At 58.8% G+C, this 22,908-nt stretch overlaps 1 protein-coding gene across 1 annotated transcript in view; it reads right to left on the bottom strand.

Moving 5' to 3' along the window:
* The window catches only part of ADAMTSL2 (ADAMTS like 2), a gene marked incomplete at both ends in the record, with an annotated part of 34,306 nt that extends 11,619 nt beyond the window's left edge, over positions 1 to 22,687 (bottom strand). The window contains 10 exons of the mRNA XM_080709495.1: positions 4,252 to 4,621; positions 5,889 to 6,228; positions 13,471 to 13,646; positions 15,892 to 15,972; positions 19,543 to 19,666; positions 19,782 to 19,927; positions 20,533 to 20,635; positions 21,609 to 21,684; positions 21,981 to 22,123; positions 22,598 to 22,687. Of these exons, the coding sequence (XP_080565621.1) occupies positions 4,252 to 4,621; positions 5,889 to 6,228; positions 13,471 to 13,646; positions 15,892 to 15,972; positions 19,543 to 19,666; positions 19,782 to 19,927; positions 20,533 to 20,635; positions 21,609 to 21,684; positions 21,981 to 22,123; positions 22,598 to 22,687 (1,649 nt within the window). The remainder of the gene's footprint in view (positions 1 to 4,251; positions 4,622 to 5,888; positions 6,229 to 13,470; positions 13,647 to 15,891; positions 15,973 to 19,542; positions 19,667 to 19,781; positions 19,928 to 20,532; positions 20,636 to 21,608; positions 21,685 to 21,980; positions 22,124 to 22,597) is intronic.
* Positions 22,688 to 22,908: the final 221 nt, after the last annotated feature.

Below are 22,908 nucleotides of genomic sequence, written 5' to 3'. Positions count from 1 at the left end.
GGTGTAGCCCAGAGTTAGAATGCCCCTGGGTTCCATCCCAGAATTGGAAAGAAAAAAGGCTGGCTGCAGGCAGGGAGGGGCTGTGTCTTGTCCCTGCACTCAGGGCACAGCAGCTCAACGGGAAGAACGGGAAGGGACGCTCTGGGTCCCTGCCAGCCACAGCACCCTCCGATTCTCAGCCAGGCCCGGGCAGCCGCAGCTGACTGCTGTTGGGACCGCTGGCGTCATTAAAGGACTCCGTGTGCCTGGGCACAACTTAGCTACAACTCTCCATAGTGCAGTTTGGACTTGGTAGGGGAAGGAGGGAATCAGTGATGGAGGTTCCCTCGGCCTGGGACATCTGTTACAAGACACAGCCGCCCAAGGTGGGGGCAGCCAGGGAGTCCTGTGCCCCAGAGCGAGAGGGGCAGCCCTGCTCTCCTGCGCACTGGATGTGGGAGCCAGCTGCAGGCCGCCCTGCCTATGTTCCTTCACCTGGGGTGCCATACGCCGAGGCCCTTCAGGGCTGAAATGGGCTGATACCATTCCTGGGGCCCAGGGCCACCTCCTGGTCAGGCTGCAAGTGTTACCACCGCAAAACCGAGAAGGAAGCTTTGCTAGTCTCTGCTAGGCCATGGGTTTGCTGACCAGGGAGGTGCTAGTCAAGTGTGCCAGTCATGCTAGCATTCTGTTTGGCTGGCCGATGCTCCCCAGGATGACCCCAGCCCCAGGCATCCTGGGGCTACGTTGCCCTGACAGCGCAGTGCGCTCTGAGAGCCCAGGAAATGATGTAGCGGGAGTTGATCTGGGAGTTGAAGTGGAGGCGCAGGCAGGGGTCTGTTCCAGCCCCAAGTCCTCACAAGGGGACCTTGCAGTTTTCAGGGTGAGGGAAAGTTCTTCTGTCCCTCCTCTTTTTTTTTTTTTTTTTTTTTTGTTCTTTTTTTTTTCCCCCCCCGGTACTGAGGATAGAACCCAGGGCACTCTACTTCTGAGCTCCACCCCCAGCCCAATTTTTTATTCTTTATTTTGAAACAGGGTCTCACTGAGTTGCAAAGGGCCTAAGTAGCTGAGGCTGGCTGCAAACTGTGATCCTCCTGTCTTAGCTTCCTGAATGCTGGAATTACAAGCATGTACCACCATGCCCGGCTCTGTCCCTCCTCTTTACAAAGAACAGGAAACTGTGAAATGGGCAAGGGTCTAAGACCCTGTCACCACAGGATGAGGGATCTGGGGAAATCTGAGAGCTGCCCCAGGGGACCCACACAGAGAGTGTCACTCTGGCTGGACAAATCCTCTCTGGGGAAGAAAAATCTGGAAAAACAATTCCTAACCGCTAACGATTCCTGTCCCCTCAGAAAACATGGAGTTGTGCTAACGGGCCCCCACCCTGCTTTCCACAGCTCTAAATTCTCCCCAAGAACAGAAAGAGATAAAAAGATCCAATCCCTGCCCCTCCACCCCACCTGAGGAGGAAGCTTTGCCATCCTTATCTAATTGGACCCTCCGGAGCCAGCCGGCAGCGTGACTCACTCCTGACTCAGGGAGAGCTGTAGGTTCAAAATAACCCTCGGATTCTAAGCCCTGAAGGTACTTGGGGGGGGGCACCTACACGGCACTCTGCCGCCACGTGCGGGGCACGCGCCATAGCACGTGCCGCCTTTGAACACGGCCCTGCATATATTTGCACAACCGTGCGCCGTCTAACACGCTCCCTTCTGGAAAGGTATCTCAAAAAGCAAACACCTCGGAAACCCTGAGCCACCCACTCCTCTCTCCCTCCATCTGGAAAGACGCCGCAGCCCCCTCCACTGAGAAGTCCCCGTCTCCTGCCAATGGCTGAGGTCTCGCCCGCCGCCCGGCGGGACGCAGGCTCCTGCGGTCCCTGGGCAGTAGGAGTTCCGAAATGACCACGTGTGTTTACAAATGAACCAGAAAGTTAGTTCCTTCTTCCTTTCTTTCCCAAGGCTAAGAGAGAGAGAGAGGGAGAGAGGGATGGGTACCTCTGGTCTCTGAGCTTGTTTCCAAAGGCTGGTGACGGGCCCCTCCCTTGATTGTTTGGAACATTTCTGAGAAGATGAAAATAGCCCTTCCTTTCTGGGCTGCCCTTTGATTTCGCCCGCCCGGGGCAGACACGACTTCCTGTGTTTGGACAGCCCGCCTAGACATGGCTATTTTAGCCTGGTAGTTCCCCCCACGGCCCCCCTCAGCCCTTTATCTCCCCAGACCATCTTAGGTCCAGACCCGTAGCATCCTTTGATGGCAGCCCAGCTGGGGAGCTGCCACATCTCACCATAGGGGTCGGAGTGCTGACAACCTATTTTATCAACAGGCGAAGGGAACTTAATGCCTCCCGTGGGGCGGAGGAGCTGGGTAGGGTTCCCTGCCCCAGAGCCAGGGCAAGGGGCCTCTTTGAAATGCTAAGGCTCTGAAAGCATGGGCCAAGTCCCCTGGGAAGCACTGCATAGCCTAGCTGGCGTGCCCTCTGACAAGCTCCTCGCAAACAGATAGGGAGACTGAGGCCCAGGGGAGGTAGGGGGTATGTCCAGCTCCCCCAGAGCCGCCTTTCCCCCGTGGACCACACAGCCACAAACAGAATCGAAGGGGACTTCTCCTGTCTGATAAGCCTATGCAGAGGGCTGTGGGCACCAGGTAGCTAGCTGCCCTCGCTGCCCTGGGCCGAATCCGGAAGGTCCCTCCATCACTTCAAAGCCTCCGTTAATTACTGGTAACTTCTGCAGATTGCTCTTACTGCTTTACACGCAGATACCCCAGATATACAAATCCCTGGGGGGGAGGAAGGCCAGCTCCCAAGTTGCACAAACCCAGCCTGCAGGCTGGCGGGACTGCAGAAGGCACAGGCTGGGCTCCGGGCCTCCTGCGCCTTGCTCTGAGCCCTCTCAGACTCAGAGCCCGTGATGCCAAGGTGGAGCCTGCCATCTCCTGCAATCCAGGCAGAGGCCCGGCCCTTATGCTCTGTGAGGCTGCGCAGTCAGGGCGAGCAGTCTGCCGTGTGCCCCAGGGGAAGAGGTGCGGCCAGAGAAGGCTTCACATCCACAAAGAATGCCACCCGGAGCCTGTCAGCCAGCAGCCGCCTGTGTCTCAGGGAGCCCGGCCTCAGAGGCCTTTGAGAGAGAAGGCAGCTAGCGCTGGGGGACTCCAGGCTTATAGGGAGACCGGCTTTGCCCTGGGCCATAACCTCGGGCGATCCCCAGACCTCCCATCAAACCCGTTCTCCCAGTCCCAAGGACCCTGGCCTCAGCATCGCTGGCCCTGGCTAGGGTTCAGTTCACGCTCAGGTCTAAAATCAAGGGGTTCTCTGCTTTCTGGATGGGCGCCCAGAAAACAAAACCAAAGCCAATGGCGCTTCCTGCCTTGGATCTCAGCCCACGACAGAGACCAAGGCTCCTGGGCCAGCTGTTCTCAGCAGCCTCGCTTTCCCAGAACCCACCAGGGTGTCTGGGAAAGGCACTCTACCTGGACAGCAGCTCCCATAAGCTCGGAGGCTTGTTACCCAGGGATTCTCCTCAATAACAACCCTTCAGCACTGGGGCCCCGGGCCCACAGGCAGCCCTGACCCAGGAAGGCTCCAGACCTCAGGCCCCTCCGTCCCTAGCCCTGCCCGCCCGGGGGTCCAGCTGTGCCTGGGCTCTGGGGGCCCGGCCCAGGACTCTCACAGGCTCGTCGCAGCTGAAGCCCTTACCTCATATCTGGTTCCGGGATCTGCCCTGAGTCGTCCAGAAGCCCCCGGGTCCCTGCCCACCTCCCTCTGCCCTGTGGTGGAGGCTGAGCTGAGGCATCTACCTCCCATCTGACAGCTGTGTTCAATGGCCGCCCGAACTTGGAACCCGGGACCCCAAATCCTCGGGCTCTGTGAGCTTGACGGTATTGCTACCCCTCCCGGAGCCGCAGGATCCCAACGCCAAGGGCGACTGTGACCGTCTCAGGTTCCCATGATGAATCTGAAACGCTGAACCGGCCCTTGGCTCGTGAGGACTTCTCAGAACTGTCAGCTTCCTGACCCAGTGTCAGCGCTCTGAATCGATGCGGGGCTGGGCTGCCTAGGGGGCAGGGCTGGGGACTCCCTGATGCGTGGGCCTGAGTTCTAGGGAGGACACACACAGAGGTCAGGCCTCTGACCTCATGCTCGGGTTCGCAGGGCGGCTCCTGGGAGCCCCTGGGGAGGAACAGCTCTCCCCTTCCCTCCAGGCCCCCAGCCCTTCTGTCCAGACCCCCTGTGGTGGCCAGCCCCAGGGGGTGGGAAATGCCACCTACCTAGCCTTGTGAGTCCTGTTTCCGGCCAGGGCGGGGAGGCTGGCACTGACGTTGGGGTACGGGGCCTCGGCGGAGGTGTTGCTGACCCAGTCGCTGCTGAGCTCCAGGTAGGACCCGTTGACCAGGTAAGTGGCCGCCCCCTCGTTCTCCTCATAGCCCACATAGCGGCCCTCAGCCAGGGAGCCCCTGGGGACCCCCCGCGCCAATATGCTGTTTCCAGTCTCGTTGAGGCCGAACTCCGAGTCAGAGCCTGGCCCCAGGAGCTGGTCAGAGATGGCGTTGGCCGAGAGGAACTCCTGGGAGGAGAAACGGCCATCCACCTCTTGGTCATCCTTGTCCCCTGAGAGAGCTGGCCCCGTGGCATTGCGGTCTGCAGAGAGACAGGCTGACTGGTACACACAGAGACGGAGTACGCGCCTCCCCAAAGCAAGAAAATGAGGGCGCTCCCAGACGACGGGCTTTGCTCAGGGAGATGCAGCTCAGCTAAGGTCTTCTAGGGGAGGCCTGCGAGCCAGCCCACAGGGCCTGTCCAGAGCAGCGCCCGGCCAGCTCCTCAGGGCTGGACAGGCTCCACGCCGAGGCCACGCCTGCCTAGCACCTCAGCAGGTGAAAGTTTGGAACAAAGGCTTCTGGGCCTGGCGTGGGGGCGCACACTTGTAATCCCAGTACTTGGGAAGCTGAGACAGGAAGATGGCAGCTTCACAGCCAGCCTCAGCTATTTGGTAAGGCCCTCTGCAACTTAGTGAGACCCTGTTTCAAAATAAAGAATAGTTGCCTGGCTAGCTCAGTTGGTAGAGCATGATACTGTTAATCTCAGGGTCATGGGTTCAAACCCCACGATGGGCAGTTGCTCTCCTTTGCCGGGCGTGGTGGTGCACGTTTATAATCCCAGCATTTGGGAGGCTGAGACAGGAGGATCGCATGTTTCACGGCCAGTCTCAGCTACTACTTAGGACCTGCACAACTCAATAAGACCCTGTCTTAAAATAAAGAATAAAAAATAGGGCTGGGGGTGTAGCTCAGAGGTAGAATGACCCTGGGTTCCATCCCAGCATCACACAAATATAAAAGTATTTAGAAAAAATATTCGCTTGGCTAACCAGAGTGCCAGGGGGCTGACACAGGAGGATCACAGGTTTAATGCCCATCGCAATAACCTAAGGAGACCTTCAACAACTTAGTGAGACCTTGTTTCAAAATGTAAAATAAAAAGGGCTCAGAGGGAGAATGCCCCACAGTTCAGTTCCCAGCAAAACACACACACACACACACACACACACACACACTCACACACTCACACACACACTCACACAGTTGCCTCTGTGCTGAACATGTAACGACGCAGTACCACACTTGCTCACATGTACAGGTGCTGCAGCAGGTATGACAAATCACCTGAGCTGGCTCAGTTACCAGGGGACCTCCACGAATCACGGGCAAATGTGATGCCACTTGATATAAGGGGCTGGGGGCCTGGGAGTCTGAGTACCAGGAGGGCCCTGGAATCGGTGTCCTGTGGATCCCAGGGGATGCGCGTGAAAGCACATACAAGTCCTCTGCACGGGGTCCACCCTGAGTGTGCAAGGGGCCAGAAGGGCTTCCCCACCCTGCCCCACCCTCAGTTCCTCCCCGGTTACCTCGGAAGCCCTTGCCCCTCGGGGGTCCCTCGCAGGCCCCGCCACTGGCCGGCTCGCACACCTCGTTGGTCTCCTGGCCCCGACTCAGCTCCACTTCAGGGCCGGGGCCGCCGAACAGCTGGCTGTCCAGGTGCAGCCGCTCCGAGGAGGCCTGGCCGTACCGCGAGCCGTTGCGCTGCACGAGGCCCAGCGGAGGGGCGCCCAGCTCCTGGCTCTCGGCGCTCTCGGACGCAGGCTCGGAGAAACTGTAGTAGACGGACGGGAGGCGGTGCGTGTGCGGTGGCTGCAGCAGCGTGTACTCAAAGGTGATGGAGGGGCTTTTCCCATTCTGGTTCCACACCTGGGGAAAGAGAAGCGGTGGGACCCTGGCCCCAGCCAGGCGGGTCTCTCGTGAGGAGTCAAAGAATCACCCAAGGCCCTGGGGCAACAGTGCCACCCCAAGGGAGGGGCAGAGGGGCCATCCTCCCTAGTCACGGACAATTAGGGGATGCTTTGTACATAACATGTTTAAATTAATTTATTAAATAATTTATTAATTTGGTACCCGGATTAAACCAGGGACCTCCTACCTCCCAGCCATACCCTTAGTACTTTTATATATATTTTGTGTGTGTGTGTGTGTGTGTGTGTGTGTGTGTGTGTGTGTGTGGTACTAGGGATGGAACCCAGGGGCATTCTATCTCCAAGCTCCACCCCCAGCCCTTTTTTTTTTTTTTTTTTTTTTGGTGGTGGTGGTACTGGGGATGGAAGCCTTCTACTGGCAGGCTACACTCCCAGACATATTTTATATTTTATTTGGAAACAGGCTTCGAACCTGCACAATCCTCCTGTCTCTGTCTCCCAAGCACGGGGATTACAAGCGTGCGCCACCACGCCTGGCTTATTCTTTATTTTGAATCAGGGTCTCATTGAGTTGCAAAGGGCCTCACTAAGTAGTATCTGAGGTTGTCCTCAAACTGAGATCCTCCTGTCTCCGCCTCCCAAATGCTAGGATTACAAGTATGTGCCACCACTCCCGGCCAGCACTTTTATCTTTTTATGTTGAAGCAGGGTCTCTCTACATTGCTGAGGGTCCTGCTAAGTTACAGAGGCTGACCTGGACCGTGCAATCCTCCTGTCTCGGCCTCCCAAGTGTGTAGAGAATTGTCTAGGTAGCAAAGCCACCTAAAACCTGACCTATGTGTTACTGTCACCATGGCCCAGAGATCCTGAGCGATACTGGGGCACCATCCCCACCACCTTCTCTCCAGGGCCCCAAATGGGGCCAAGGTTGGGACACAAAGAATTGGAACCACCTCAACTAGGGACAAACCTGGCAGTTGGCGGAGCCATAAGGCTCCCTAGGGACAAGCTGAGACTGCGGCGGCCCCACCTGACCCCAGCAATGTCTGCATCCCAGGGCATGGAGCACCGAGGCCCCAGAGACAGTGATGACCCATGAGAAGCCTCCTCAGTGCCTTGGTGGCAGGACACCAGGGCAGGAGGCACACTGAGTGGCAGCTCAAAGGTCTGGGTGCTGGCTGGGGACAGGGGTGGGGCCCACTGGTCGTGAGGAACCGTGGGACCCAGCACACAGGAGAAAGTCTCAAGGAGAAGGTCAAGTCCTGCAGCTCGAGGGGAGCAAAGAAGTCAGGGCACCAGAGAAGGTGTCTTCTCGGCCCTCCTGTGCCGACCACACACACCAAGGAGAGACTCAGACCCAGAGGGCGGCCTTGGGGACTGAAGGAGCTGAGCCAAGAAGCTGAAAGCGAAATCTTAGCCGGGCACGGTGGTGCACGTGTGTAATCCCAGCACTTGGGAGGCTGAGACAGGAGGACCACAGGATTGAGGACAGACTCGGCAAGTCGTGAGACTCTCATCAACCTAGTGAGGCCCTGTTTCAAAATAAAGAATAAAATATATACGTGTGTGTGTGTGTGTGTGTGTGTGTGTGTGTGTGTGTGTGTGTGGTGGCCTTTGTGGCATGGGGCAATAGGAGCCGATGCTAAGTGGGGACACATCCCCTCCCACCATGGCAGAATATAAAAGTGAAGCCACACCAGGTGACTTTGCCCGAGGCCTGGAGGGCATTCTAGGCAACAAGGGAGAAGAAACACGAGGGCAAAATGCCCTGGCATCATTTAGAGGGAGTGTCAGACGGCCTCATACAGCAGGGCTAGTGGCCGGAGCTACTATTACAGATCCAGCCGTTATGGAGACAGCTGCATCCTGGCGTAATAAAGGTGGATGGACAAAGTAGCAGGCAGGTCAGGATCCCAGCAAGCAGGCGAGGGACGGGCTCTGAGACCTCTGGATGTGGCTCAGACACGGCCACGGCTGAAGGACTTCCAGAAAAGGCTGGGCTAGATCTGTATAACTAAAAAAAAAACAAGGGCAGGGAGATCAGGAGGCCAAGGGCAGCTCCCAGCCCTTGACCCTGTCTTCAGCCAGTTTCAGACCCAGAATCCACTAACTGAGGGACAGTCCCGTCCCAGGAAGGACCCCCGAGTGTGTACAGCAATGGCTCCCTACTTCCCCAGTAGGCCGGCTACTGCTAACTTGGTGAACTGCTCCCTGGAGACATTGCAGAACCAGGGTCCAAGCTGTACTGTTGACTGGGGACCCCAGAGTGGCCTCATTACTATGTGAGCATACAGATGGTGGGTGGCAACCAGAGTATGGCCCGGGTGTGACTGGCGGTATGCCCCATGGCTCCACAGGCTCCCTGTCCCATGTATCCCTGGTTGCTGGCTGACTTCTCCCATAGGCCCCTTGATGTATGGGGTAACAGCTCTCACTCTGGGAGAGCTGAGTGACAAACCCATACCCTCATACCCTATGCTGGGGCATCACGGGGATTAGTGTTTCACCCCATGACCTAACGGATGCAGGAGAGTTGGGTGTGGTGGTACATGCTTGGAATCCCAGCATTCGGGAGACTGAGACAGGAGGATTGCAGTTTGCAGACAGCCTCAGCTACTACTTAGTGAGGCCCTTTGCAACTCAGTAAGACCCTGTTTCAAAATAAAGAATAAAAAATAGAGCTGGGGTATAGCTCGGAGGTAGAATGCCCCTGGGTTCCATCCCCAGTACCTCAAAAAAAAAAAAAGAATACAGGGGGAGCCCACTGTACCTGGCACCGAGCTCTAGTCCCCCTACTCTGCAGGATGGAGCGCTGGCTGGTCATTGGAGCACGGTTGAGAGCCAGGTGCTCAACCAAGCAGTGGCCCTCACTGCAGCTCGGTGACAGGCCCGGTCTCTTTTCTACAGCATATTACGGTGGACTCAGATTGAGCATGTGCAGCCATTGACGTAGCGCCCAGGTCCTTTTCTATCCCTACCCCAGGGAGGAGGGCCAGGGATGGGTTTCCTCCACACGGCATAGACAGCAGTGTGGGCACGCTTGTGACCTGGAGCGACATTGACTTCCTGCTCCTGTCTTAAGAGAGTGCAGAGGGAGGGACCGTGGCACAGGACCCTGAACTGTGTTTGGCATTATCGGCGCCATGTTTATCAGAAGAAGCACAAAGGCTTTGGCAAAGCCTTGGATGACTAGAAGTCAAGCCATCGGTGAGAACTTCAAGGCCCAGGAGTAGGGCATAGCCTCAGAGTCGAGGGGAAATTATTACAGCTCACACCCCCGCCAGGAGGGGGAACTCTGGAGATGGCATCTCCTATATCCAGGGACATGGGTCCAACCCTTATCCTGGTGACATGGAAAGCTGGCACCTTCCAGTGGAATGCTGGGTTCAGTGGGCTCTGTGACAGAGATGGCCCAAGTGCTAGGAACTGGGGACTCTATGGGAACAGAGATGGCTGAGGGAAGAAATGACATATGACGTTTCCGGCCAATCCCCATTGGCAAAACCATAGCAAGGACCCCCAGAGTTCTGGAGCCCGGTCATGCCTTCTGCAGCAAGTAGATACATCATTTGAAAAGGCCTCCATCTCGCCGCTAGAGATGGAACTCTTTGACCACAAGACGCCACGTGACCGATACAACCAGGGTTAAGCATTGGGCCACGAGTTGGGAGCTGCCTGTCATAGAATGACATGTTATATCCATGATCAAACACCATCAGGGCCAGAGGACACAGGAAAGCCACACTGGCAGGTTCCCTGGACCACCACCACCCCAGGCCTCGCGCCAGCTCGCGGCGGGAGCCGCACAGGTGCACAGATACCCCAGCGACAGGGGAGGGTAGACAGAGAAACACAGCAGAACTTGATTCGGAAGATGGGTCATCTTGGTGCGAGGGTGTGGGCTGGAAGCGGATGTGTGTGGCCTTGAAGCACTCTCTTCTAGCACTATCCTGCAGTTTGTCCAGAGCAGCGTGGCCCATGATAAGACGTCAGCATTCCGGGCCACACAAAGGCCTTTTTAGTCGGTCAGAAGCCAGGAGGGAAAAGACAAGAAGATTGACGAGAGGTCTGTCCGCCTAGATATGGCCAGACCCGGAAGCAGGTGCAAACTGTGTAGGTATTCATCTCAGTAGTTAGCACATAGCACCCAGGAGCGGCATGGTCGATGAGCTGCTCATCAGAGACCTAACAGGTAGACAGGCTCTTCCTGCTGACACAGGCCAGTGTCTGGCCTCAGTCACCCCGTGGATGGAAATTACGTCTGCTCACTACCAGGATTACTCTAGCCACGTCTACTGCCGAGAGCCCACTTCAGCACAGAGCCTGACCCAGCGCCGACACCAAGAGAACCGCCCAGCTACTGCGCGGCAAGTCCCCATCCCGGGGCAGAAATGACGAGGCTCCTTCTGAGTGGAAGGTTGCCTCTCCCAGCCCAGTCTCCAAGGGTTCACGGAGGATCTCATCCATGGAGACAGGATGCCATGTGACCCTGCGGTGAACAAGGGCCTGCTTTAGCAAAGGACATGCCACAGCAGGTGCACAGCAATGGGCTGAACCAGGCTCAGGTGGGTGGCAGTGCCCAGAAGCCAGCAGCTCACAGCCCTGGAAGAGGAAGCAGGCAAAGGCTCAGGACAACATACCCTGCGGCGCGGGGCCTTTGGGCCAGCATATTAACCTATCACCATGACGTGGCACTAGGTCCGCAGTAGGTGGACTCCATGGACATATCAGAGGCTAGCATTCCCAGCAGCTTGGGGATTTTGAGTTCCCCATCTCTGAAGATCTATGGTGCAGAAGTCCTTCTTTCTTTTGGGAGGGCTTCCACCAAAAGACACAGCAAGCGTCTCCTTAAACTGCAAGCTACAGCTGCCACCTGGTGTTCTGGGTGCCTTGTGCCAAGAGACAGACCGCAAAGAGTGGCCATCCTGCCAGGGTAATTCTCCGATTTCCCCGCCAATTGCTCAAGGGCAAGGAGAGATGCTGCTTGCCCCTGGGTGCTGCTGGCCCGTCCACCTGGGCCTCCCTTGGTACCCTGCTCCCCAGTTTTGATGGAGGGTGGGCAAAGGCAGCCACCTTAGAATTGAGAGGAGCAGAGAGAGCAGGGCACCTCACCAGGTAGGTCATCAGCACCCTCGGTGCTGGCCAGGAGGAATCCAAAAGATAAGAAAGGGGAAATGATGTGTGTCGGGTGCAAACCCTCCCCTGAGCCCCACTACCAGCTGCATTTCACCCCCCTGGCCTTCTCCCCATAGTCTCCCAGGAAAGGACCCAACCAAAGCTGGTGAGGAGCGCCCCTGCAGTGGGAAGCTATACAAAGCACGCCCTGTGGTGCCCCCAGCCCCACACTTAGTGTGCTGCCTGGAAGGGTCACAGTTTACAGCTGAGCCCCCAGGCATTTCCCTAAGCCCCAGGGGGCTCTACCCCCAAGGTCAACCCCCGCCTGGGGGAGAACGGCACCAGCAACTACTGATGCTCAACACCAGCTTGGACTCTGCTGACCCCGTGGGAGGGCTGAGAGCCCCTCGAGGCTGCATCACAGCCCAACACTCCCTTTGCAGGTGCTCAGCCACTCCAGCCCTCCCTGGTGTTCTCCTGAGATCCCTCCCCTAGACCCTCTGGCATGCACGGCTGCATCCTAGGTCCTCTCCCGGAGACCCTGGCCCACAGCACAGCTCCTCCAGCCAGGACCTTGTCTGTCTCTGACATGGCACCAGGACAGGCCAGATGAGCACTCACACAGAAACAGGTGGCCCTGAGAGATTCTGCCCCTGCCCCGGAAGCTTCCGCCAAAAGGCAGTGTGGGGACAGGAAGTATCTGATCAGAGACGCCTCCGGCACAGCAGTGAAGCAGGCACCTGGCTCTGGCACATGCAGAGCTGGCTCTGTGACCCAGCCGTGTCACTTACAAGTCCCTGGCTGCCCACGGTCGCCCAGGTCTCTGCACCTACAACAGAGGCTATGAAAACTCAGCATGGTGGGATGGGAAGGTCCAGGCATATGGCGGCTGGGCGCCACCCCTACAGCACTGTCAACGCTAGAAGCTAGAAAAATCACCAGAACCTTCCAAGCTGACGGCACCTGACAGAGGAACACGTCCTCTGTGTGCTCCTGTGCTGGGGCGCCAGCCTGCACCACACTGACGCCACGATGCCAGCCATGGGAAAGCCCAAGGCAAGCCGCACACAGCAGGCCCACACTCCTCTGCTCATTGCCTGGCCCTGTGCCCCGCCCCGGGACCCCTGAGCACCCTGGGAGGCAGGGCTGGGGAAAGGCAAGAGAACACAGCACTGCCCCGAGCCCCCAGCCATGGGGACCTGGCACAAAGGCTACGGTGTTGGTGGCAGGGAAGTGTGAAACTAAGTGGGTGTGAACCTCCAACTCTGGAGTGAGAGGTGAGCCGTCCTCCTGCGTCAGCTCCTCGTGAGGGCTCTGGTGCATGGAGAACAGGTCGGCACAGGTGCCAGTCACGATGCCGGGCCACAGGGGAGTTGCAGCAGTGCTGAACGATGATAGATGGGTGGATGATGGGTGGGTGAATGGATGCATGGATAGGTGGGTAGATAGATGGATGGGTGGGTGACAGGTGGATATATGCATGGATAAATGGTGGATGGATAGACAGGTGGATTGGTGGGTAGGTGGGTGGATGGGTGGATGGATAGATGGATATATGGATGGATGGGTGGGTAGATGGATAGATGGGTACACGGATGGACATATGGATGGATAGATGGATGGGTGGATGGATGAATGGGTAGATGGATAGATAGATAGATAGATAGATAGATAGATAGATAGATAGATAGATATTAGATAAGTGGGTGGATGGATGGATGATGGATGGATGGATGGATGGATAAGCAGATGGATGGGTGGGTGGATACATGGATGGGTGGATGGATGGGTGGATGAACAGAGGATAGATAGCTGGGCAGGTGGCTGGGTGTGTGGCTGGTGGGTGGATATGCAGCTGAGTGGTGAGAAAGGGGGTGGTAAAGTGAACAAGTAAATAAGTACATTAATTAATGGTCAATGGAGAATAAATGAGTTAACTAAAATCAGAGGGAGCGAATGGAGTAGCGAATTAGGGAAGAGATAAGTGAATAGATAGCTGAGTAGCTGAACAAATGACACCCAACCCAAGAGGTGTCAATGCCACCATCTTCAGGCCCACAGCACCCTGCCTGCAGCCGGACTGTGAGGAGTGACACCCACAGCCCCAAAGCCACAGCACACATACCATGACGTTCAGGCCCTGGTTGGTGGGCCCCTGCGCCACGATGTACTCAATGCCAGTCTCGTAGACATCCATAGGCCGCCGATACTTGACCACGGTGCCAGCAATGTTGAAGTTCTTGGGGCTGTCTACCTTGTAGTTGCCATTGAAGAAATAGAACCCAGCTTCATCTGCAAGCGCTAAAAGAGAACCGTTGCCTGGTTGAGCCAGAGGGGAGGCGGGAGAGAGGACAGAGGGGCAAGGAGGAGCTCTACCCCTCCAGCCCTTACCCACATACCCCAAAGACAGTAAGCGCAATGCCAGGGAGGCATCAGGCAGACACTGCCTATGCCAACACGTGACCTTGACCAGTCAGTACTGAGGAGATGGGAGCACGCTTTCCTACCAGCCCCAGAGAAACAACTGCAGCCTAAGCTGGTGGCTGGAATAGCTGGCAGGGGGCGCCCCGGCCCTCTCTGGCTGCCTTTGAGGGCCAGAGAGCTGCCAAGTGACAGGCTAGTGCATGGCCAAGTGGCCCATCTGGGCCAGGAGGGTCGGCAGCCAGTGGAAGGCAGGCATCGGTCGGCAGGTGTTGGCCAGGTACAGGGCTAGGCGGTGCAGCCTGTACCCATGTGAGCTGCATGGGGACTGAAACTCAGTGCCTCATCCAGGTCCCACTGGCTCCCTGGCCTGTCCGGCATAGGTCACCATCCTTCAGATCCTTCCTGGGGACTACCCCAAGCTGACCAGCTTTGTTCTCTCAAGGGAGCAACGCTGGCCTGCAGCCTGCTGGCATGGCTACACTGACTCTCCCGATCAACCCGTCTATTCAGGTTGGGCTGAGGCCTGCTGGGGCTCAATCAGGCAAGAGGGCGGCCAGGGCACAGTCTGTCGCCCTTTCCCTGAGGTGGGTGTGGGCAGACACTCCCAGGGCCTGGTTGGAGCCAGCTGGAAGCTCAGGGCCAAAGGAATGTGTTTCCAAACCCCCAGCAGCCTATCCCTGAGCGCACAGGCTGGAATTGCTGCCCAGATGCAGCCGTTTCCCTGGGGCTCTGGAGGGAGCAGAGGCCCTTGGGGCCTCCAGGGCTGGGGACAGGAGGGAGGAGACCGACTCGGCACTCGGGGACACTCTGTCTTCCAAAGGGTGTCCTTAAAGCCAGTTCCAGGAACTGGCCCGCCAGAGGAGAGCGCTCAGCTTCCAAAGTTCCTGATGTAATACGAACAGAGGAGCCGGGGCGATTAATTTATTATCAGACAGACGCAACAAGCAGGCCCTGTCTGCTTGAACAACACGCTTAACGGAACGTCAGAAAATAACGTGAAGCCCAAGCTCTGCTGGGGCCTGCTTGTCTGGGCTCAGCTTCCAGGATGCACCCAGGGCTCGGCTCGAGGCCCGCGTCCAAAGCCCGCTTCCTGACAGTGAGGACCTTCCTTCCTGCGGCTTCCCCGCTCTCTCTCCAAGGCTGCCCTTAGTATTTCCACACGTCTGTTTCAAGAATGAAAGCTCTGCAGCCAGCTCAGAGAACACAGCGTTTCCTGGCCTCACGGAGCGAGCCACTGAGCGACTGCGCTGGCGAGAAGCCCTGCTCCCCGCGCTTGGCCCTGGGGGGGCCTGGGGCCAGCAGTGGCTGACCCACCGGGGCTGGGCGCTCAGTCCCCAGGGGCTACACTGAGGGCCAGCCCTAGGCATCTGGCAGGGGCCAGAGAGGCCAAAGCTGAGTCCCAGCCTGAGGCCCAGGGGTCTGGCCTGCTAGTCCTGGCTCTTGCCTTGAGGTGAGGGGAGGCGAGGCAGGTGGTTGGGGACCAGAGTGTGGAGTAGGGCTGGGGCTGCAGTGGATGGCAGCTCCCAACAGAGAGTGGGCAAGGTGGGCAGCAGGGCTCACAGGAGCCAGTACCCACCCACTGTGATACGGGGTTCCTCGGGCCACCTGGTGGGGCGTAGACCCTGCGCCCTGCCGGGCCAAAGCCCCAGCTTCCTAGACAGCCCATCTGGAAACTGTCACCAAGATGGGGCATCACCATGGCCACTGTGCAAATAAGCCCAGAATCCTGACGGTTATGTCCCCGCCCAAGGTCCTGTTTCCCACTGGAGCCTGAGGGCCAGGCCAGGCCAGTGTCCCGCCCTGGGTTTGAGTCCTACCCCTGCTTCCCTGCCCAGCACCACCTCAGGTGGGCAGCCTACATCTTCTCAGCTCTGCCGTGACTGGTCACCTCCTAAGACTCACTCGTTGGCCTGTGCAGGGACCCCAGCTCCAGGACCCCCAGCAGCCCAGCTTTTGCTTGGACCAGACTCTCTAGTTTCAGGGAATGCACTCCCTGACTCCGCAGCCCACCCTTTGTCCAGCAAGGACAGTGAAATTGGCTTCCCTTCGTCACCTGCTGGGGGCCCAAGGTCAGGCGCCCCCTCCCCACCTGTAGACACGCCACCCAGGCCCTGCTACACACCCAGCACGTCCGCCGACTTCCTCCTCTCCACGATCTGGATGTCCCGGGCGCCGGCTGGGATGTGCGTCACCAGGGAGTAATCTGGCGGTAAACGGGCATTAGCGGGAGGGTCGCCACGGGAGCGAGGGCCGCCGCATGCCCACGGTGTGTGGGCTCCTGGGCCCTGCCGAGTTGCCCGGTGCCCACCAGAGGTTGCTGCTCCACCCCTCCCAAGGGCCCCCGTGGACCACGGAGATCTCAAACATGTAAAGTCCGTGGACTCTAGTCTGGCCCTGCCATTTATCACCCAAGGGGCCTGGACACAGGGACAGTCCATCTGCTGTAAGTGATGGCCTGTGTCTCCTAGCCAGCATCAAAGGATCACAAGGTGTGTGTGTGTGTGTGTGTGTGTGTGTGTGTGTGTGTGTGTGTGCTACTAGGGATTAACCGAGAAGTATACTACCTCTGAACCACACCCCCAGCCTTTATTTATTTTTATTTTTTTATTTTTTAGTGGTACTGGGGATGGAACCCAGGGGCCTTCTACCTCTGGGCTACACTCTCAGATCTATTTTATATTTTATTTGGAAACAGGGTCTCTTAAGCCAGCTAAGGCTGGCTTCGAACCTGCGCGATCCTCCTGTCTCAGCCTCCCAAGCACGGGGATTACAAGTGTGCACCACCACGCCTGGCCTATTTTTATTTTGAAACAGGGTCTCATCAAGTTGCAGAAGCCTCGCTAAGTTGCTGAGGCTGGCCGCAAACCTGTGATCCTCTGGTCTCAGCCTCCCAAGGACTGGGATTACAGGTGTGTGCCACCGTGCCCAGCTTCACCTGGTGAATTTTAAATCCCATCTTGTCACAAGAGCAGGGAGGAGCACCGCAAAGGGAATGTGACCGCTCAGTCAGACCTAAGCGCCGGGCCCGGGCCAAGGTCCATGCGGAGGCACTGTGGGCTCAGAGTACAGCACTGAGACCCCTAGTCAGGTGGGCAGGCAGCCACAGAGTCCCCCAAACAACAGAGACCCAGGGCTTTGGGCTGGGGAGGAAGAAGTACTCCCAGCATGATTAAGGGGACAGCCTGGCAGGAGGAGCAATTTCACATGCCTTTGGACGGGGGAAGAGGGCTGCTTAGAAGCCCAGGGCTTGCAGGTGGTTGGTTCTGCTGTCCTGGGCTCTCTGTGGGAGGCAGTGGAGCTCCCCTGCCTCTGCCACCTAGAAGCTGCTCCTGGCCACCCTCCCAAACCCCACCTCATCTTATAGGTCCCTGACGATGCTGGCCTGACCCGTGGTGGCTCTTTGGAGGACCAGGGCGCGAGGGGCCCCGATTTGTAGTTTGGCCTATTTTTGTAAAATAAACCTTTCCCCTGTAGCCCATTGCAAACTGCTAATGTGCTGCCCCCGGGCAGAGAGCTGGAAGAGGCCCCAAGGCGCACTGTATACACCATCTCTACCATAAGATGAAACAGAGCGGCAGAAGGGCTAGGAAACGACTATGGCTTTGTTTTAATTATAATTAAAATGTAGACTTACGTACGTTAATGTTTAAATTAGCAAGTAGCTCGCATGGGTCCTGAGCACTTAACACTCATCTCATGGTGGTTAGTAAGCGGTCAAGGCAGGCCTGTGGCTCTGTGGCTACAGACACAGACACAGGAGCCGGGCAGCCTGGGCTCAGCCCCGCTCAGCCCCGGACCTGACGCTTCATCCCCGCCTGGCTTGCAGCTCTGGGGGCAATCGTACAACCTGCCTTGTAGCACTGTCACCGGCCATGAGTGGGTTAACACGGCTGGCCTGGCTCAGCGGGAAGCAAGCACCCAGCAGGCCTAGGGATCCTTTTCCCCTGGGGGAGTTCTGCCAGGGCACGGCTCCTGCCTGGTGGGCCTCTCCGTGGCTCACAGCACCTGGCGCATCCTAGGTGCGCGCCAAGAGCCGCACCGCCTGATGCTGGTTCCCGATTCTGAGCCCTGGGTCCCGCGGAGCCTGCGCCAGCAGGCTTGTGAGGGACGGGAAGGGTGCCTCCTCCCGGTCTGGCTCTGCCTGCCTGTAGCAAGGCCGCCACGGCACGGCCTCTGCCCATCTCTCCTGGCAAGACGCTCCATGGGCATAATTCACACCCCGTCTGGCTGCTCTGCCCGACACCCCTCCTTTCCTTAGCCCAGGCCCTTGCTCCAGCACGCCCTGCCCTAGGTCCCACTCCAAGTCCCACCCTCTCCAGCACCCTCCCCTGGGATCTCCTGCAAGCCACACTGCCTCCACGGATGTCCATGCAGGGGGCCACTCCTGGACCTCCTAGGCCCACCAGTAGTCCTGACGGGGTCGATTCTGGCCCACTGGGGGACCTGGAGTAAGTGATTCCCACTCTGGGCCTCAGTTTACCCATCCGCTAATTGGGTCTCAAGGTACCCTGGCCTCTCTAACCAGGAGGCGCTGATAGCCCCGTTCAGCCCACACACCTGAGACCCTGGAATGCCTTCAGCAGAATGCTCAGTGACACCGTGACATCCTTCCAGAAGTACAAAGGTTTGCTGCGCTCACAGACCCGGCCCCGTCAGGGCCAGGCCGGAGCCGCACACGAACATGGCTTTGAAGAGTACTGCCCCGGGGAGCGGGGTCTGGACTGGACCAACACAGGTGAGGGGACCTCTGGGACTTCAGCCCCAGGGTGCAGCACACCCAGGACTGGGATCCCAGGAATTAAACCAAGGGGGTGTTCTACCTCTGAGCTACATCCCCAGACCCTTTTATTTTTTATTTTAAAACAGGGTCTGGGCTTGGGAGGCTGAGACAGGAGGATCACACAGGTTCGAAGCCAGCCTCAGCTACTTAGTGAGGCTCTCAGCAACTTAGTGAGACCCTGTTTCCAAATAAAGTATAAAATAGGGCTGGGGGTATAGCCCAGAGATAGACTGTCTCTGGGTTCCATCCCCAGTACCACAAAATAAATACATAAATACATAAATAAAAAATAAACAGGGTCTAGTTACGTTCTTGAGGCTGACCTCCATCCTCCTGTCTCAGCCTCCCAAGTACTAGGATTACAGGAGTGTACCACCATGCCCAGCTAGTTCCCCTCAACCCCCCCCTTGTTTTATTTGCAGCACTGGGGATGCAACCCAGGGGCATTCTCCCTCCAAGCTACACCCCCAGCCCTATATTTTATTCTTTATTTTGAAATAGGGCCTCACTAAGTAGCGAGGCTGCCCACGAAACACAATCTTCCTGCCTCAGTCTCCCGAGTACTGGGATTACAAGTGTGCATCACCATGCCCGACTGTTCTTTAGTTTTGAAACACGGTCTCACTGAGTTGCAGAGGGCCTAAGTTGCTGAGGCTGGCCACAAACCGTGATCCTCCTGACTCCGCCTCCCAAGCGCGGGGATTACAAGTGTGCGCCGCCACACCCGGCTCATTGCCCCCTTCTTAAACGTGACACCTCCCTGCAGATTGCCTCAAAGATCAAGTGTGATCCCTGTGCCAAGTGCCCTCAGGTGTGCAGTGGGTGCTCAATAAAGAGCAGTTCCTCGTTATTGCTGAGGGGGGGCACACAGGGCCCCGGCCAGCCCACCTGGGCCTGTGCAGAGAGCTGGGAGGCCCTAGGGAAGGGTCTGCCCGCGGTGCCAGGAGGGTGAAGGCAGGCGCGTGCTCAGGACCGCCGCCCAGGCCACCTTACCGAGGTGGGTGTTGCCCTTGCGGTAGTTGCCTGTCACGTGGGTGCAGCTGCTCCCGTCGCCCTGGCAGACGCCGCACTTGTCCAACATGTGGGTAGAGAACAGCACCCCGTCACAGCCGATGGGCTACGAGAAGCAAGGGGGACACGGCAGCTGGGCCCCGGCCGCCGCTGCCTGGGGCGGGTGGGCGGGCGGCCAGCAGCGTGAGAACAGCCGTACTTTTGCTACAATGGTTAACAACCTCACATTTTCCAGACACGCAGACCCCTCGCAGGTCGGTGAGCTTGCAGGACGTGCCGTCCCGGGCGGGGACCATAAGCTGCCGCTGACCGTCCACCGTGGTGCAGTGCAGGTCGCAGGGCTTGCTGGAGATGTGGACATAGTCATCTGGGGGCGGGAGGGAGGGCCTCAGGGTGGGGGAGGAGTGCCGGGCTCAAGGAACACCCCTCCTCCAGCTGAGACAGCACCCTCCCCTCAGGTGGGGAAACTGAGGCCCGAAGGGAAGGGCCACACCTGAGGCCCACGTGGCGGGCCCCGACTGCAGGAGACCTGAGCTGACTCAATGTCCCTGGGCACCCCAGGTGCACCCCAGGGAACGGACCAGCCCCCCTCCCTTACACTGCGGCTGCCACGGGGAGAGGGGGCTGCTGTAAACCACGGGCCCCCGTGGGACCGGGGCCAGCCCCTGCTTAGGCTGTCTAGGCTGGTTCCTGTCCAAGCCTGGAACCAGTAAGTAGAAGAGGCCAGACCTCAGAGGCCAGGCCTGCAGGAAACTGGGCCCTACTATCTGTCCAGGGTGATGTCAAAGGTCATGGGGAGGGGATAGCCCTCCAGGCCCTGGCTCTGAGACTGGCTACCACAGCCTCCAAAAGACCCCTGACCCCAGGCCTCGGTTTCCCCACCTGCCCACCCATGGGCTTCAGTCCTGGGGGAGAAAGAGCCACCCCACTCTCTGCCCCTGGAAGCAGGCAGGTTCCCGGGGCTGCAGGTACCGGGGTACAGGGGCTTCCACTGGTACGCCCGCCCATCGTACACGCGGGCGTTGAAGGAGACACACTGCTCCTCACGGAAGCTCCTCCCGTCCGGCGGACACTCCTGGAAAGAGGAAGGCGGGGAGGAAGCTCCAGGAGGGGCTCGGCCTGCCAGGGCTTCTGTCCAGGCCGAGCAGGAAGTGGCCGCAGCCGGACGCCCCTCGGCCTCGCTCAGTCTCCCTGCTCTGGTCACACTGGAGCAGCGGTGTCTCCCTCATGCTCTGGATATGACCCTCCCCACCCTCTCCACCACCCTGGCCTTCTCCCCAGCCGTGTGCTCGAGGGGGCGGGACCCCATGACTCTGTCTACACTGGCCCTAACTGTCCTCCATCCCTGGGGAAATCTCTATGTGTCACCAAAACACCCGTGACAGGGTCAGCGCAGGCGATGGCCATACCCAGGGACTGAATGGCGGGAGGGGGGGTGGCTTCATAGATGAGGACCCCAGGGCAGAGGGCAAGAACTGTCCTCCCGGGGCTGGAACTTGGAGAGGCCGTGTCTCCCTCGGGAGCCCCTAGAACCGCACACACATGCCCCACAGGTACACACAGGCAGGCACCCAGCAGCAAGCCGACACCCCCACACCCCAGCCAGCCTGGGATGGGCATTCGGCCCCAGACCAGCACCGGCCCCATGGAGAGTGGCCCCTGTGGCCGGAGCCGATGCCTCCTGTGCCACCACGGTTCTCAGCACAAGCAGCGGCAGGGGCTACTGAGAGCAGAGGCGAGCTCAGGGTGCCTGGACCTGGACTGGCAAGCCAAGCAGCCACACAGTCTTCTGGGAGCGCCTGGTGCCCACATGTTACAGGCATGTAACCCTGAAGTTCCAGGAGCTGAGGAAGCCCATCCACCGGGCACAAACTAGAGAATCATGGGCAGACGCAGTGGTCAGTTGCCCAAGAGCTCAGTCTGAGACCGAATGTCAACCCCACTCTCCTGAAAGGGACAGACCCAGGGAGGAGAGCCACGGGGCCCCAGGGATGAGGCGGAGGGGCAGAGTGGGGGTGGCGGGGCAGCTGGCTCCAGTCCAGCCTCACCTGTACTCTGCAGAGCTGGTACCGCTTGGATGTGCCGGTACAGGTCCTGTTGCCGGCACTCGGGACAGACTTCCTCCTGGCGGAAGATGGGTGCTGAGCAAGGGCTGCAGGGGACTTGCCAGCCTGACCACTCCCCAGGGATGGCCCGCAGTGATGGAGCCCTAAAGTCAGATCCTGCCTCCCTAGGGAGGCCTCCCGGAGCGCTGGAAGCCCCAGGACAACCTTGCCGGACACCCATCAGGAGCCATATCCTCGGAGGAAGAGTGGGAGACAGCCCGCCCCCCGGCGTGGGAAGCCAGCAGGCTGCAGCCTGCCCCCTGCCCCTCGCCCACAGGCGGCCCACCCGTGCCCGGGGCCACACCAGCCTCACACCTCTGCTGCAGGCAGTGCCGCTCCTGGGATGTCACCCCACCGCCGCAGCTGCGGGAACACGCGGTCCACTTGGTCCACTCCCCCCACCAGTAGGCGGTGGCGTCGGCGGCCCCCTCCAGGCTGCTGGAGGTGGGGCTGTTGTCCTGGCAAGAGGCCCGCAGCCATCAGCAGTCAGCGGAGGCTCAAGCCCCCAGTAGGATGGGCCTGCGCCCAGGCCTGAGGACATCCGTGGGCCAGACAGCAGGACGCACCCTGCAGGGCCCATGGCCGGGTGGCTCAGCAGTCTAGGTTTAGGCCTCCTGGGTGGTCTAGAGGGAGCTCCCCAGGGGCCCAGGCTGGGGGTTCTGAGTCTTAAGATCTGAACACCCAGGGACTTGGTAGGCTCCAGAGGCTCCGCCCACCTCTGGGATGCAGCCCACCCTGCACACCTGCCTCTTCAGACCACCCTCAGTCACTCTCCACCACGGGGTTAGGGCTCCAGAGTAGCCAAAGCCCAGGCCAGGACCCCTGGGCCTGTGTCTGCACCTGCTACACAGCCTCTCCAAAGTCAGCCCACTTGGGAGTGACCACAGCACCAGGGGAGGGGCTGGGGACCTGGACAACAACGCCCCACTCACCGTGGCCTCGGTGGATGCTGTACCCCCAGCCACAACCACCATGGCCAGCAGGCCCCAGGCCCAGCGTGAATGCCACTGCCCGCCGTCCATCCTGGAAACAAGGCCACTGTCACCACCAAGCCAGACCCAGCTTAGGGGAGAAGCCTTTTCACCCAGTGCCCCAGGCAGCCAGCTTATCTGGGATCAGTGGTAGTGGCTGCCTGGGAGACCCCAAGGCAGGGGCTGAGCCATCCATCTGAAGGAGGAACTCAGGGAGCGATTAGAGATGCCTGCCCAGGCTTAGGCACAGAGAGGTGGTGTGCGTGCCAAGT

The sequence above is a fragment of the Muscardinus avellanarius genome (assembly GCF_963383645.1).
Source record: "Muscardinus avellanarius genome assembly, chromosome: 13".
Classification (NCBI taxonomy): domain Eukaryota; kingdom Metazoa; phylum Chordata; class Mammalia; order Rodentia; family Gliridae; genus Muscardinus; species Muscardinus avellanarius.
The sequence above is the reverse complement of the archived record's forward strand: the minus strand, read 5'-3'. Positions and strand labels throughout refer to the sequence as shown.